The sequence below is a fragment of the Impatiens glandulifera genome, chromosome 6, assembly GCF_907164915.1.
Source record: "Impatiens glandulifera chromosome 6, dImpGla2.1, whole genome shotgun sequence".
Lineage (NCBI taxonomy): Eukaryota > Viridiplantae > Streptophyta > Magnoliopsida > Ericales > Balsaminaceae > Impatiens > Impatiens glandulifera.
Window position 1 is genome coordinate 13573109 of NC_061867.1, and position 13633 is coordinate 13586741.

Genomic DNA, 13633 nt, shown 5'->3' on the forward strand with positions numbered 1-13633 from the left:
TCTTGTCCATGAGTCGGTACAAAAGAAGACAAAATATCTTCATTACGTTGACTATACCAATCAATCAATTCAAGAAAATTAACTTTATTTGATGAACTACTTGACTCATATGTTCTCGAAAAGGTAATCCTTGCCTCAACAGAAAGCGTGTTACATCAAACATTGTCGTTAAACGGGTACGATAATTTATTTCTATATCACGACCATGTGTACATAAAACTTTTCTCACGTTATGACTTTGATCTTAAAATGATTCAAATTAAACTCTAGTTTCATTATGACAACTATTTGAAGTTCTCATATGATGATTGAATCTTTCTAATGCCATTTTCCAATTTTTGTACCCATCTTCTATAAATGTATCATCTACGTTTTCTCTATTTAAAGGCTTGAAAAAATAACAAAAAACAAAATGATGCATCTTTTGATATGCTAATTCTAACCATGTATATTTGATCAGTAACATTAGACTCATTAGTAGGCTCATTAATTGATTGAAAAGACTCATGCTGGTCATGTGATGTAGAAGTACAAATTCGTTTATAAAATTCGTTTATAAAACATCCTCATTATTCTATATCATACATAAAATAAATAATTAAAAATAAATATGTGTCAACCCCTGACACCTAAATAGAATCTAACAAATACATTTATTTGTTGAAATAATTTAAAACTAATTTAAAATTAAGAAATATAAAATAATATTTTATCCTTATATTTATATAAATGGTTATTTTACCCTTATATTTATAAGATTTTCATTATTTTATATATAATTCTTTATATTTTAACTTATATAAATAAATTTTATTTATATATTAACTAAAATTTATGTATTATTATAAATATTGTATCTTAGAAAATATTTTTTTTGTATAAAATAAAATATTAATAATAATTACTTTAATAAAAATTATATTTGAAATTAGAATAATATAATTATGAATTAGTTTTTTTTATTAATTTTTTATAAAAGAAAGTGTTAGTTTTATAAATATTAGAAAATAGTGTTTGTATGAAATAAAAAATTTATAAAAGGAAGGGTTATTATAAAATAATGTGAGAGGCAGGGTTTGATCACCTGACCGCTATTATAGATTCAGCTCCAAAACCATCAGGACAAAGCCTTAGTTTGGTAAACATATATAAAATATGATAAAACTTTTACCCTGGTTGGGGGAGGGCCCGGGCCCCCCAAGGCCCCCCTTGTAGGTCCGCCACTGTTGACACGATGATCCAAATTGATAGATAAAAAGTCTAGAAATAACATGTTTGTAGCTAACGGCAATCAATATTAATTTGGAGTTATAGTATTCCAATGTGAGAAAAAAAAAATACAAAATCTTCTCAAAAGAATAGATGGACAAATGAACAATTTTGGCGAGATATTTGAACCGATGTGCATCACTCACACGTGGAGAATATCTCGATGATCCAACTACAAAAACATGTCAATGTTCTCCATACTTATACTTATGTCGAATTTCCTACAAAAATCACCTCAAATAACACGAGATAATTAGATTCATTTATGTATTGTTCTAATATTCTGATACATTTGCTTATTCCGTTTAAAAAAATCACGAATATCAAAACATACAAAAACAAAAGGGTTGTTTATACATTACAAAAATTAAAATAAATAAAATGTTGGAAGTTAGATAAAGAGACAATAAAAGTGACTTTTTAACTTTTCTAAAACAAATATTTGTAGTGCAACAACTATACCTCTTAAAAAAATTGCCAGAGACCAATTTGATTATAGGGTTGAGGTTACAGTTTATATATCCGTTACCCAACTAGCTGTGTGGGTGTAGCCGCTGGGCAGGAAGTGAAGAACCAGAGAAAGGAGCGTTTCTTTTTCGATTTCTTTTTCTCGCGGGACTAATGGCGGATAGTTGCTTGGGTCCCCCTCTTTACACAGCATACATAATAAACAGTTGCTTTCTTTCATTCCCCATTTCCTTCCAGATCTCTCTCAATGGTTCCTGCTTCTGCTTCTCATTCCAACCCTAATCCATCAACCACTCAACCCTCCTTACTCGTCTTCTCAGGTCAGTTCTCCCTTCCCCCCTGCATTCTTTTTTTCATGTACAAGGGCTGATCTTGTTATGATTATTGATCAAGTTGGAAAAAATATTAGTCCCTCGTAAATTGATGAATTCGTTATATATATAGGTGGAACAGCATTAATGGTATTGCTGAAGAGCTTAAAAGCTAACAACTCGTGTGCCCATGTCTTCCTGTTTCTGATGATGGAGGAAGCCACGGCCGAGATTGTTCGTGTTCTTGGTAATCTATTATTCTTATCTATATATGTACTGATCGAGATAAATTGATACATAACTGTTTTTGGGTGAATTGCAGGTGGTCCTGCAGTTGTGATATAAGATCTAGATGTTTAGACTATCTGATCAAAGTACATCTGAAGCCCTAGCTGTTCGAAGATTGTTAGGTCATCGCTTACCTCTTGATGCAAAAGAGCCAAACTCGAATGGTTAGGTCTTTTCACCACATCTTTTTAAAAGACACTGATTTCCTTAACATCTTGGTTTCATAGGAATGCATACTTGTTTTGTTTATGTTATTCTATTAGGGTGGGAGTTCCTAACTCGGTTTGTTTGGAACTGGTTCGGGAATAGCCAAGTTGACAACTTGGGCCAATTTGGTTATTCAAGCTTAGAAACATGTTTTTGATTCATAGGTGCTTTAGAATGTTCTTGACAGTCATTCAATGACCTTCACTGGTGTTCTACTAATAACTGATATATATCAGGTCGAGTACATAATTCCACATAAACACTTTTTGAAGTTTGAATCTGGGTCCGAAGTTTGGACAAAAAAAGTCAACAAATTTATAAATAGTTGTTTAAGAATATTATCTCATATAAAACATTTGAATGATTCATAAAACTGCTTTACACATTCATCCATTGACTTTCACTGGGGTTCTACACTAATATCTGATGTATGAGATCGACTACTTAATTCCCCATTGTAAACATTTTTTGGAGCTGAATTTGGGTCTAGGTTTGGACGAAAAAAAATCAATTTTTTTAAAATCAACATTCGAATGAGATACTTAACAATAAAAAAGAAAGGAAATTTATTGATGTTTTTTGTCAAAAAAAGCTCCATAAAGTATTTTTCAAATGGACCCATAGCATACATAGTAGAAAATCCAATCTGAAGGATTTAGAGATATGTTTTTGGAATCTTCCGATCCTCGATTTTGAACTAAGCACTCGTATATAACATCCAAAATTTACCCATATGCCATATGAGTTCATTTCATCTTTCGTTAGTATCTTAGTTCCAGCTTTACTGATTTATGTACTTGCTAATTGGTAACATTTAACAGGTATGATATTGTGGAAGGAGGACATTCTTTGTGGAATGGTGTCTCAAAGCCCTATAGTGAAAACCATCGAGCTTTCCTCGTTATTTCAGAATCAGGTTTCTTTCGACATCAAATCCAACAAATTGTTATAATTTTATCATGTTTTTCTGGTTATACCAAAAAATCAATCATTCTCAAGAAGCTTTACTTCATCTTTTTTTCATATGCAGATTCTTCATCTACCCCATGAATCATTTTGTTTCAGTATGGCAGGTTAATTTCTCACTTTCCAACTGAGATCATTATTCTTTAGATAGAATCTATATCTAAATGTGTGGGTTTTGTTATTATGGTTTATTGCAGCATTGGAAACTTTTTCTTTGCAGGAGCACGCATATTTTTTTCAGTCATTAGATGCTGCAATATTTTTATTTTCGCGCGTTTCAGATATTCCTTCGGAGAGCCTGGTTCTTCCAGTGATTTCTACCAATGATAGGCTTACTTTGGGTTGTGAATTGTGGGTAATGCCTATTTCTATTTCTATATGTTATATTATGTGCATTTCTTCAATATGATCAAGCAAATGATTGTTTTTTTTCTTCTTGCATATTCCCTAGGATGGTACTATCATACGGGGTCAGAATGAAATTTCTCATCCATCGAATGGATCAATGAATGCAGTTAATAAGGTATTGTTAATTCCTCTGTGTTCATGTCCTCATTTAAGGCTAGCATTTTAATACCAAATTTATAGTTGATCGATTATACCTTTCATCTCAGTTGTCTTGTGTAGGCTCTTATTTATCTGCCCGATTCTCATGTATAGGAGAATTGTGCAGCACCAGCACTTCCTTCGAGAATAAAGAGGGTATTTTACATGTCGAGTGAAGGCAACAACTTGTTGCATGAGGTGAATAATAGTTTTCTTCTTCATACTCATTTTGAAAACCTGAATTTACGCAATATTCAATTTATAATATACTTTCTTTTTCTTTTCTTTTCTTTGCACTTAGGTATTCCCCAAAGTTAATCCAACTGTCCTTGACCAGCTGAAGAGTGTTGATTGCATTGTTTATTCCATGGGTTCCCTCTTCACATCCATCTGCCCTTCTCTGGTACCCTTTGTTTTGTTGTGAGTTCTTTCATGAGTTGGATGTTTATTTTTCTCAAACCATTTCTCGTTGTTTCTGTAGGTATTACGTGGTGTAGGGGAGATTATCTCTTCAAGATCTTGCCCAAAGGTGAAGTGTCGAACTAACCCATGAGCATTGATTCTTAAACAAGACAAAAACTCACTAAATGATATTTTGGGTAGTTCTAGCAATCAACTGATAAAGTGATTGAAATATTCCCTGACTTGAATGAAAATCTTAGGATCAAATAAATTACAAATAAAAAGCGGAAGTAAAAATAACCCAATGAACGTAGAAAACCTCTTCAAATCAAGAAATAAAAATCATGAGACTAAATCAAGCTATATTATAACCAAATATTTAGCTTACAAACAAGTTTAGTAACCTTCAACGACACAAAGAAGATCTAGCATAGAATCAAAAAGAATTTAAACATTTTGGTCTCAAAATCAAAGAGAATAAAATTAAAATTGGACAGAAACTTCAACCCACCAAAAAAGACAACTTACAGGCGTTGAAACTTTAATTCAATCGTTGAAAACGTCTCAGAGAATTTTAACCTCAAACGGATATCGTTTTGATCCCTTCAACCGCGAATTTGATTCAAGCTGCACAGAATAATAAAAATCAGCTTAATGAAAAAAAAAAAAAAAAGAGAATTGAGAAAGAGTTAAACTAAGTGTTGGAGGGTAAATGATATCCGTTTGGGCTGAAATTTTGTTTTCTACGTTTTCAAGTTGAATTGAGGTTTGAACGTCTCTAAGTCTTTTTGGTGGGTCTCTTTGATGTTGAGACCAAAAAAGTGTATTTTTTTTTGTTATGTTCTTGTTTTTTTTTTTTGTAAGCTAAATATTTGGTTATAGTAGAGCTTGATTTTGAATGTGTAGTCTTGGGGTTTTACTCTTTAATTTGAAAAGGTTTTCCACGTTTTTGTGTGTTCATTGTCTCATTTTTTATTTTGGTGGTTTATTTGTTTCTAAGGTTTCATTCAAATTAGGGAACCGTTAATTGCTATAATTCTCAACTGATGATGTCCTAGTGTTGTTTCTAGATGATCATCAGTTTATTTTTAGATAATGATTCAGATTAAACTCCATTCAAATAAACATGATAGCAATTTATGTTTTATAGGTATTGTTGTTGAATGGTTCGTGTGATAGAGAAAACAGGGTGGGTTTTATGGTTCTTGTTTCGTGACAGCAATTACAGATGCTTTAAATCGAACACATGGAGATCCTCACAAATGTCTAAAGAATCATGTAAGTATGATTTTACTTATTGGGTTATCATGAATGCAACTTTTTATTTGTGGTTTGGTTTGAACAGGCAAGTGACTATATAAACACTATTTTGGTGCCTAAAAATGGTCAAATTCTAGTAGGCAGTGAATGCTTAAAAGAACAAGGAATCTCATCTGTGGTATGTTTTGTTGTAATCTCTTCTTTTTTTAGGCTCCTCTTCATAAAGTTATTTTTCATGATTTTTTTTTTCAATTTTCTTATATTGCAGATTGAGGTTGATAGTGTGATTGATCCTAAAGTTGGAGTAATATTTGACCCGGCTTCACTAATTGAAGCTCTTGCTAATTTGATCTCCTGAGATGCAAGAAAAAAAAAAGAATGATGCTATCATTTTTTTGACAAAATTAATAAGTGGGTGACTTTATTTGAATTTGGTATCAAACCTTGATTTTTTAAAGTGAAAATTGATGAAATGAAAAGATAAAAAGTGTAAAAAAAAAGTTATAGACACAAAAGAAAAAAATTGGTGCTATAAAAAGTGATATTTTATCATTGTTACTGTTATAATTACAATTATTTTTTAAAGTAGTCAAACTAAAAAGATGTATATTTGTAAAAATAAAAGGATATTGCTATTATAATTGATTATTTTTAGTTTGTTGTATTTTATATAAAGAAGATAAATTTGTAAAATAGTTGTTAAAAAAATAAAGAGAATATATTTTTAAATGATTTGAGTGGGAAAATTGGATACCATTTTCTTAAATTCAAATAAAAAAGATTCTATTATAATTGATTGAAAAGTGGTATTCAGTCCTAATCAGAAAATTATATTTGGTCACAATTATTATTATACTCACAATTTTTTTAAGAGAGTTTAAGGTTGACAATAGTTTTTAAAAGATTGATTCTTAATTAAAATATTTGAGATGGAAATTAAAATGATGTATTGAATTATGCTAATTTTCTATATTAAAATATGTTTAAAAATAATCTCAATTATTATTTAAATTCACAAACTAAAAAATGACATTGATTTTATCTGTATTTTGTATTAAAATTAATTAAATTGATGAAATATTTTTAAATAAAAAGTTAATAAAATATATATATAGAAAAACTTATTTCTTTTTACCAAATTTACTGATAATGTTACCAATTTGAAATGATTTTTTTTTTTAATTAATTTGTCACTTTTACATGACAAATTCTTAGCAAATGAATGATTAATTCATCCTCTATTGTTCTAATGACTTGAATAATTTCAAATAATCTATTCCTCCACCCAAATATTAAAATATCTACATTTAATTATTATATATCCATTAATATCTTCTACCAAAATAATTTAAACTGAGATGAAGGACAACAATAGTATATCTAAAAACTGAGGTTGTGAGATACCATTGAAATTGAAAAATAAATAAATAAATTACCATATCTTTTAAATGTCACATTCAATCAACAACAACAATTTGACAACCCATGTCTATAAATGACAACAATGTTTAAACATACATGGATTTACAAATAAATAATGCCTACTAAAAAAACACACACAATGAAGCTGAGTTTGCTTGCTACAAAATAATAATCAGAAATTTACTACAAAATATTAGACCTGTTATATCTTTCATTTTGCTTGTTTTCACTTCTACTATGACACCAATCTGCTTTGTCCCTTAGTTCCTGGAAAGCCCTCATTGTTTCCACATCAAATCCCCCAGCAAACTGCAAATCCAAAATGGTTCGGGTTTGAAGACTCGAATACATAATCTTGAGTACATGAGTTATTGTGACGAGTCTCTAAATGCATACCTGGTGTACTCGAAAGGCGAAACGAACACCTTGGATTATCAGCTCCTCCTCTTCGGGGAATCCAGACACTTTCTCGAGCTCAGCCGATACTCTTTTCATGTATTTCATGGCTAAGTTCACAGATACCAGCTTAATCTGCAAAAAATACATGTTCGAATCCCACTTTAGAACCTTAAATAAACACGGGTATATGCTTTTTGGTTTTTTAAGTCAACGAGAAGAGAACTAATCCCAAAAATGGTTCGAGTTTGAAGACCCGAATACATAATCTTGAGTACATGAGTTTTTCCAATCCCACTTTAGAACCTTAAATAAACACAGGTTATATGCTTTTGGTTTTAGCATGACACCCAACAATGAGAATCGAAATTATGACATTTTGGTCTCGAACTTGTATGGGTGAAACACGGGTTATAAACTATTTACTTAAAATTTTGGAAATTTACCTGACTAACATAGCCAGTATCAAGCATCCAATCAATTGGAATATGAGATTGACTATATCGATTGGAAGCTGATTCTCTCATACGTGACAGATTATAAGCACCACGTTCTAGCCTGCATATGAAAATCATATCAGATTGGTTCTTATTAATAAAAGTGAGTGAGTGAGTGAGTGAATGGATGAATCCTACTTTTCAAACAAAGACTGCATCTTTTTGAGAACAGATCTGTAAGGTTGCCGAGGATTATCGCGAAATGATGAAGCTTCAGATTCGAGTTTCTTGAGATCGCAATACCCAAATGCAGCTTCCCTCAATGCATCAGCTTTCTTCTCAGGCCAATCGAAATGTTTAAGAACTGCTCTCTCGTCGACCTGATGATTGATGAATTAGGAAATTCCATTAAGGGTTGTAAGTTGTAACTTGTATCAATGGATATTAAGGATTTGGAAGAGAATTTACCAGATAAGAAAGTTCATCATCTAGCCATTTCACAAAAGGAACAACATCTTCAATGTCTGTGAATGCAGCATTTTCTACTTCTTTGATAAGGAAAGTAATGAAATCTCCTTGTGTTTCTACATCTGTCTTAATCTGTATTATTCAAGAACATGGTTAACACGGGAAATGTGGAGTTTTTCAAATTTGTAAACAAACTCGTGAACGAATTATAAACTTACTGCGAGTAAATAAGATGACCGATTCTCAATTTCACCGATCATGTCACGAGGGTTAGCAGTCACAGAAGAAGCGACAGTATCGGTCCCCCCTGCTGGTTCTCGCCGGGAATCTCGTCGCATCAGTGAATGGTAAAATTCAACCACCTCTGGAACTCTATTCACTCTACCCGATCTAGATTTCATACCTTTGGTTAGTAGAGGTGGTGGTGGTGGCGGTGGCGGTGCGGTTTTCGAAGAAGGAGGTGCAGGGGGTGTTGGAACAGTCTTCGGCGGCGGTAGAGGAGGAGCTGGTGGAGGTGCTGATTTCAATGGCGGCGGTGGCGGTGGAGGAGGGAAATGAACCGCTGGATTTAAGGCTCTGTCTGCTGCAATACTGATAGAACTACGGGATGACGAAGAAGATGATGATAGAGAAGATGAAGATGAAGATGGCCTAGGAGGTGGCTTAGGAACTCTAGGAACTCGAGATCTTACAGAAATGGAGTCCGATGATTCCGCATTTTCTTCAGAGATACAATGCGAATGTCTCGGTCTATCAACGGTCGCGGTTTCGGTCTCGGTCTCGGTCTTTTCGTTTGATTTCGACACCTTCTTCAAATTCTTCAACAAGTTTGACCTAACAGATACATCAACTAATCCCTGATATCTTTGTGAAGAAGAAAATTCATCATAATCAGTAACATCATTACTACAAAACCTCTTCGATTCATTTCTTCCAAATTCCGTAACTGCTCTTTTCAAATTAGCAATTTCAATTTCCATCGCCTTTTCCTTCTTCTCCTGTTCCTCCTTCTCCCCAGCCGTTTTCATATTCAAAATCTCTAAATCAAGTTTTAACCGCTCATTCTCACTTTCAAGACACTCGATCTTCTCAGCATTACTCTCGATCTCACTTTGCTTCCGAGATATCTCACTTTCAAGAACAGGTACAATAGCAGCAGATTCACGTACCAATTTATATTCAAGTACCTCCGTCTTCAATCGATTCTCTCTCTCCCGAAGCTCTTCCACCAACCGAAGTAGTTCCGCCGCATCCGGCGGCCGAGGTTGAACTTGTGCTGATGAACGAGGAAAGTATACACCGAATGAACGTGAGAAACTTCCTCCCTTCTGTGTTACCTTGCCGGAGCTCGGATGCGCCGGCGATTCTGCCTTCGGATGCGCCGGCGATTTATGAAATCCAATTACAGATTTCACCTTTCCTGCAACCATTGTTGCCTGAAAGCTGAATTCAAGCTCTTCTTACACTACAAAGATGAAGATGAACTAGATTGGCATTCCAAACAGGTCGCTATCTGCTTGGCTGTTATAGAGAGAGAAAGAAATTGTTATAGAGAGAGAGAAAAATTCAATCCGTTGGTCATTCAATGAAGTAGAAAGGCACGGATAAAGAGGAACGGTCTCATCTACTTTGAAATACTTTTTAACTTGTTGATTTATTTATTATCTTTTTCTTATTATAGAAAAATTATTATGTTATAAATGATTTAAAATAATGTTATACAGTGAAAAATGTGATGAGATTGACCTAAATATCAGTTTATTTGATTTTGTTTTGGGAACGTATAAAATAAATGCGCTGGTGACACTTTATTATTTTTCGGACGAAAATGTCCCCGTTACGAGACGCAACCGGATGTCGTGTGAAAAAAAATATTCGTTTCGCGATTGCCGGTTGCGCCTCGCGAATGTCGGTTGTGTCTCGCGAATACCGATTGCGTCTCGCGATTGAGGACGTCTCGCGACAGGGATAAAATCATCCAAAAAATTAAAAAAGTGTCACCAGTACTTTTTATTTTAAGTGCGGATAAAAAGTCAAATAAATAAATCTTTAGGATCATTTCGTCAAATTTCGTCAAATTTCCTGTTATATTGACAATAAAAACAACAAAAGGTAAAAAAAAAATTATTACTGTAAAATGAATTCATTGTTATTAGATAGTAAAATGGTAAATTTTTACTTTCAACGCATGGGTTCAAAAGTGTATAAGAAAATTACAAATGTCATAAAGGCATCCAAATCCCAACGGTCGACTGTGGTCATTTAATTATTAACTAAATTTGGTTCTGAGATTCAAAAGGATGTCGGATTATTTGAAAATACAAATATTAATATAAAATGATTTATTTAAAATGTATGAATAAAAAAGATACAAATATTATAAAGATTTATTTTTAAAATAGTCAATAAAATATTATAAAATAAATAAAATGAATAAAAAATACACATGATGCACCAAAATTTTCAAAAAAGACAATAAATTTTTCAAAATGAAATATAAAGTCATAATAATGATATTATCCCATCATTAATTATAATTATTATCATTTAAGTATAATTAAATAATAAATTTTATTTTTTTAATTTTAAAAAATAATATAACCTTACTTTAATTTATAATATTTTGATTAAAAATTGAACATGTTATATTAATCTCATTCTCTTATATACATTTGAATTCATAAATAATTCTTACAGATAAATAGTATAATAAATAAATATTATTATAACAACAAACATATATAGGAAACAATGCTTATATTAAAAGATTGAGATTCTAGGTTAGATTTTTATTTTTATTTTTATGTGAAAATTAGGTTTGTTTCCTAATTTAAGACGTTTTACTTCAATTACTAAGATATATTTAAGGATCACTGATAATACCTTAATAAATATAAGTGATAATAGGTAGGTAAGGTATAATATTTAATCGGGTAAGGATCTGCTGGATCTGCTGTCCCAAAATATGTTTCACTTGCTGTCTCATTCATCAAAACAACATAATTTTGATAAATTAGACAAATAAAAAATTATATATATGAAATAAACCCTAAATCATAAACTCTAAACCATAAATTCTAAACCCTAAATCTTAAATCCTAAATTCTAAACCCTAAAAAATTATATGCATGTGACATTTTATTTTAATATTTAATTTTCTTTTTCCTCTTTCCACACTCTTCTCTCTCCTATGAGACAGCAAGTGAAACATTATTTTGGGACAGCAGATCCGAAGCCTATTTAATCATCTAGAATTAACATTATTTTGGGACAACAGATCCAAAGCCTATTTAATCATCTAGAATTATGTAATTTTTATTCATTTAATATAAAAAATTATTATATTATTTATATTTAATTTAAAATGTACAAAATTATAAAAATATTTATTTTTTCTTAGATAACTGAAGGAGAAAAACTAGATGAGAACATGACCACATTCATAACAACTTACTTATATTTAAACATGCATCAAAATTAAAGCCAATTACAGTTAGGCTTAATTGTTTCGAAAGTTTTTCTTTTAAATTTATTAAATTAAATAAAAATCAAACTATTATATATATTATAATATTAATAAATTAAATATAATGTTATAAATATATAATAACGTGTTATCTAATTGATAAAATATAGTTGAAATCTTAAAAAAATCTTACCAAATTAATACCAAATTTTAAAATTATATTATTTTTTATTGATGTATATCAAATTTTAGGTTGAATTTAAAATATATATCATTTTTAACCATCCGCGAATTAATAACCTGACTCGTTTATTTTTACAAAATAGGTTTTGCTTTTTAGTGCGAATTAATTCCGGTAATTTAAATTAAGTCATATATATATAATATATTTCAGACAGCTAGTTTAGTATTTGTATTACTTCTGAAATAACAAATTATAAAAAAAAAATATGTTTACCCTTATAATTATATTATTCAAATTATCAATATATTTTTTAAAAAGATATTTCTATTTTATATTTCTATTATAATACAAACCTAACAAAATTATATTATTAATGTCTTTTTATCTAAGTAATTCACTTTTGAATAATACAAACCTAATAATTTTAAAAATAATATATGTAGGTTAACAAATTTGATTGTAAATTACATAAATTATAGAGTAATAAAATTTATAATGTTAAAACATTTATAAAATTAAAATATTAAAGTGCATATAGTAATATAAATTTTATAAAATATTTAGTTAGCCTGTCACTTCTACTTCAATTTTTAAATTTTGAATTGACATGATTAATCTATTATATAAATAAAATTCAAAATTTGACAAAAAAAATTGTTTGAATTTGAGTTTTAAAGATTTTGTTAATTTTTTAAAAAAATATTGTTAGATAAAAATATAATTTATGAGATTTTTATAGAAGGATTAAAATATTATTTTTATATTTAAAATTGAATTTAACAAAAGTAAAATAAATGTATTATTAATACGACGCTATGATTCGTTTCGAAAAGTCAGCGGAGTCAGTTAAAAGTTAATTACTCTTCTAGATAATCTACAAGTTCCATAATATATTGAACAAAGTGTTTGAATTTGTTTGTCGATGTTCTCTTATCATTTTATATGAATTTAATGACTAGTGTGATAATTTTATTACTTAAATTTAAAATAAGCGTAATAATTTAGTTTTTTATTTTATATAAAATTCCACTAATTCGTTTCTAAAAATTATACCAATTTGTGATGATAAAAAAAACCAGTTTATTTTGATTGTTAGATAATTATCAGTATCTTCATAAAATTCATCTTAATCTATTTATTTGCGGTTGGTTGTTCAATGACAACTTGATCAATCGATTATATAGTTTTGTTTTGTTTATATAATCCAAACAAGCTATAATATATTAGCTGTAGAGGCAAATTATGAAAAAAAAAAAATACAAATGGTAGGTCTCATTGTCTCAAATCTTTTATTACATGTGATCTAGGTGTAATATTTTGTTTGCTTACTATAAATGTTTAAAATTAGAATCCTTGAAAAGTAAATAATTGATGACATAAAAATTACCGCAGAGAAAATACAGTATTCAATGAACCATCCATGTGCATAACTTAAAATTAATTACTTAATTATTGTTAGTTGTTAATGTGAGAGTATTATTATTATAATTATTATTTTGGAATTTTTACTGTACGGTTTATCCGTAAAAAGTAACCGTTGTGA

General features: G+C 30.1%; 1 protein-coding gene and 1 pseudogene across 1 annotated transcript; one reads left to right on the forward strand and one right to left on the reverse strand.

Annotated features, from left to right (window-relative positions):
• Positions 1 to 1971: 1971 nt before the first annotated feature.
• LOC124942367 lies at positions 1972 to 6082 on the forward strand (annotated as a pseudogene).
• Positions 6083 to 7123: 1041 nt separating this feature from the next.
• Positions 7124 to 10029, reverse strand: LOC124944092 (protein CHUP1, chloroplastic-like). Its single transcript, XM_047484554.1, has 6 exons — positions 8659 to 10029; positions 8441 to 8572; positions 8171 to 8352; positions 7982 to 8093; positions 7536 to 7670; positions 7124 to 7448 (listed from the first exon to the last, which is right to left on the reverse strand). The coding sequence occupies exons 1-6, from the start codon at positions 9868 to 9870 to the stop codon at positions 7323 to 7325; spliced, it is 1899 nt and encodes a 632-aa protein (XP_047340510.1). The 5' UTR covers positions 9871 to 10029; the 3' UTR covers positions 7124 to 7322.
• Between the last annotated feature and the right edge of the window lie 3604 nt (positions 10030 to 13633).

Excerpts from the sequence above, each read along its gene's own strand:
- LOC124944092 (XM_047484554.1), bottom strand. The coding sequence starts at position 9,870 with ATGGTTGCAGGAAAGGTGAAATCTGTAATTGGATTTCATAAATCGCCG. Across the intron at positions 8,353-8,440 it reads ATGATGAACTTTCTTATCTG|GTCGACGAGAGAGCAGTTCT; the intron begins GTAAATTCTCTT and ends ATCAATCATCAG. Across the intron at positions 7,449-7,535 it reads TCGCCTTTCGAGTACACCAG|TTTGCTGGGGGATTTGATGT; the intron begins GTATGCATTTAG and ends TTGGATTTGCAG.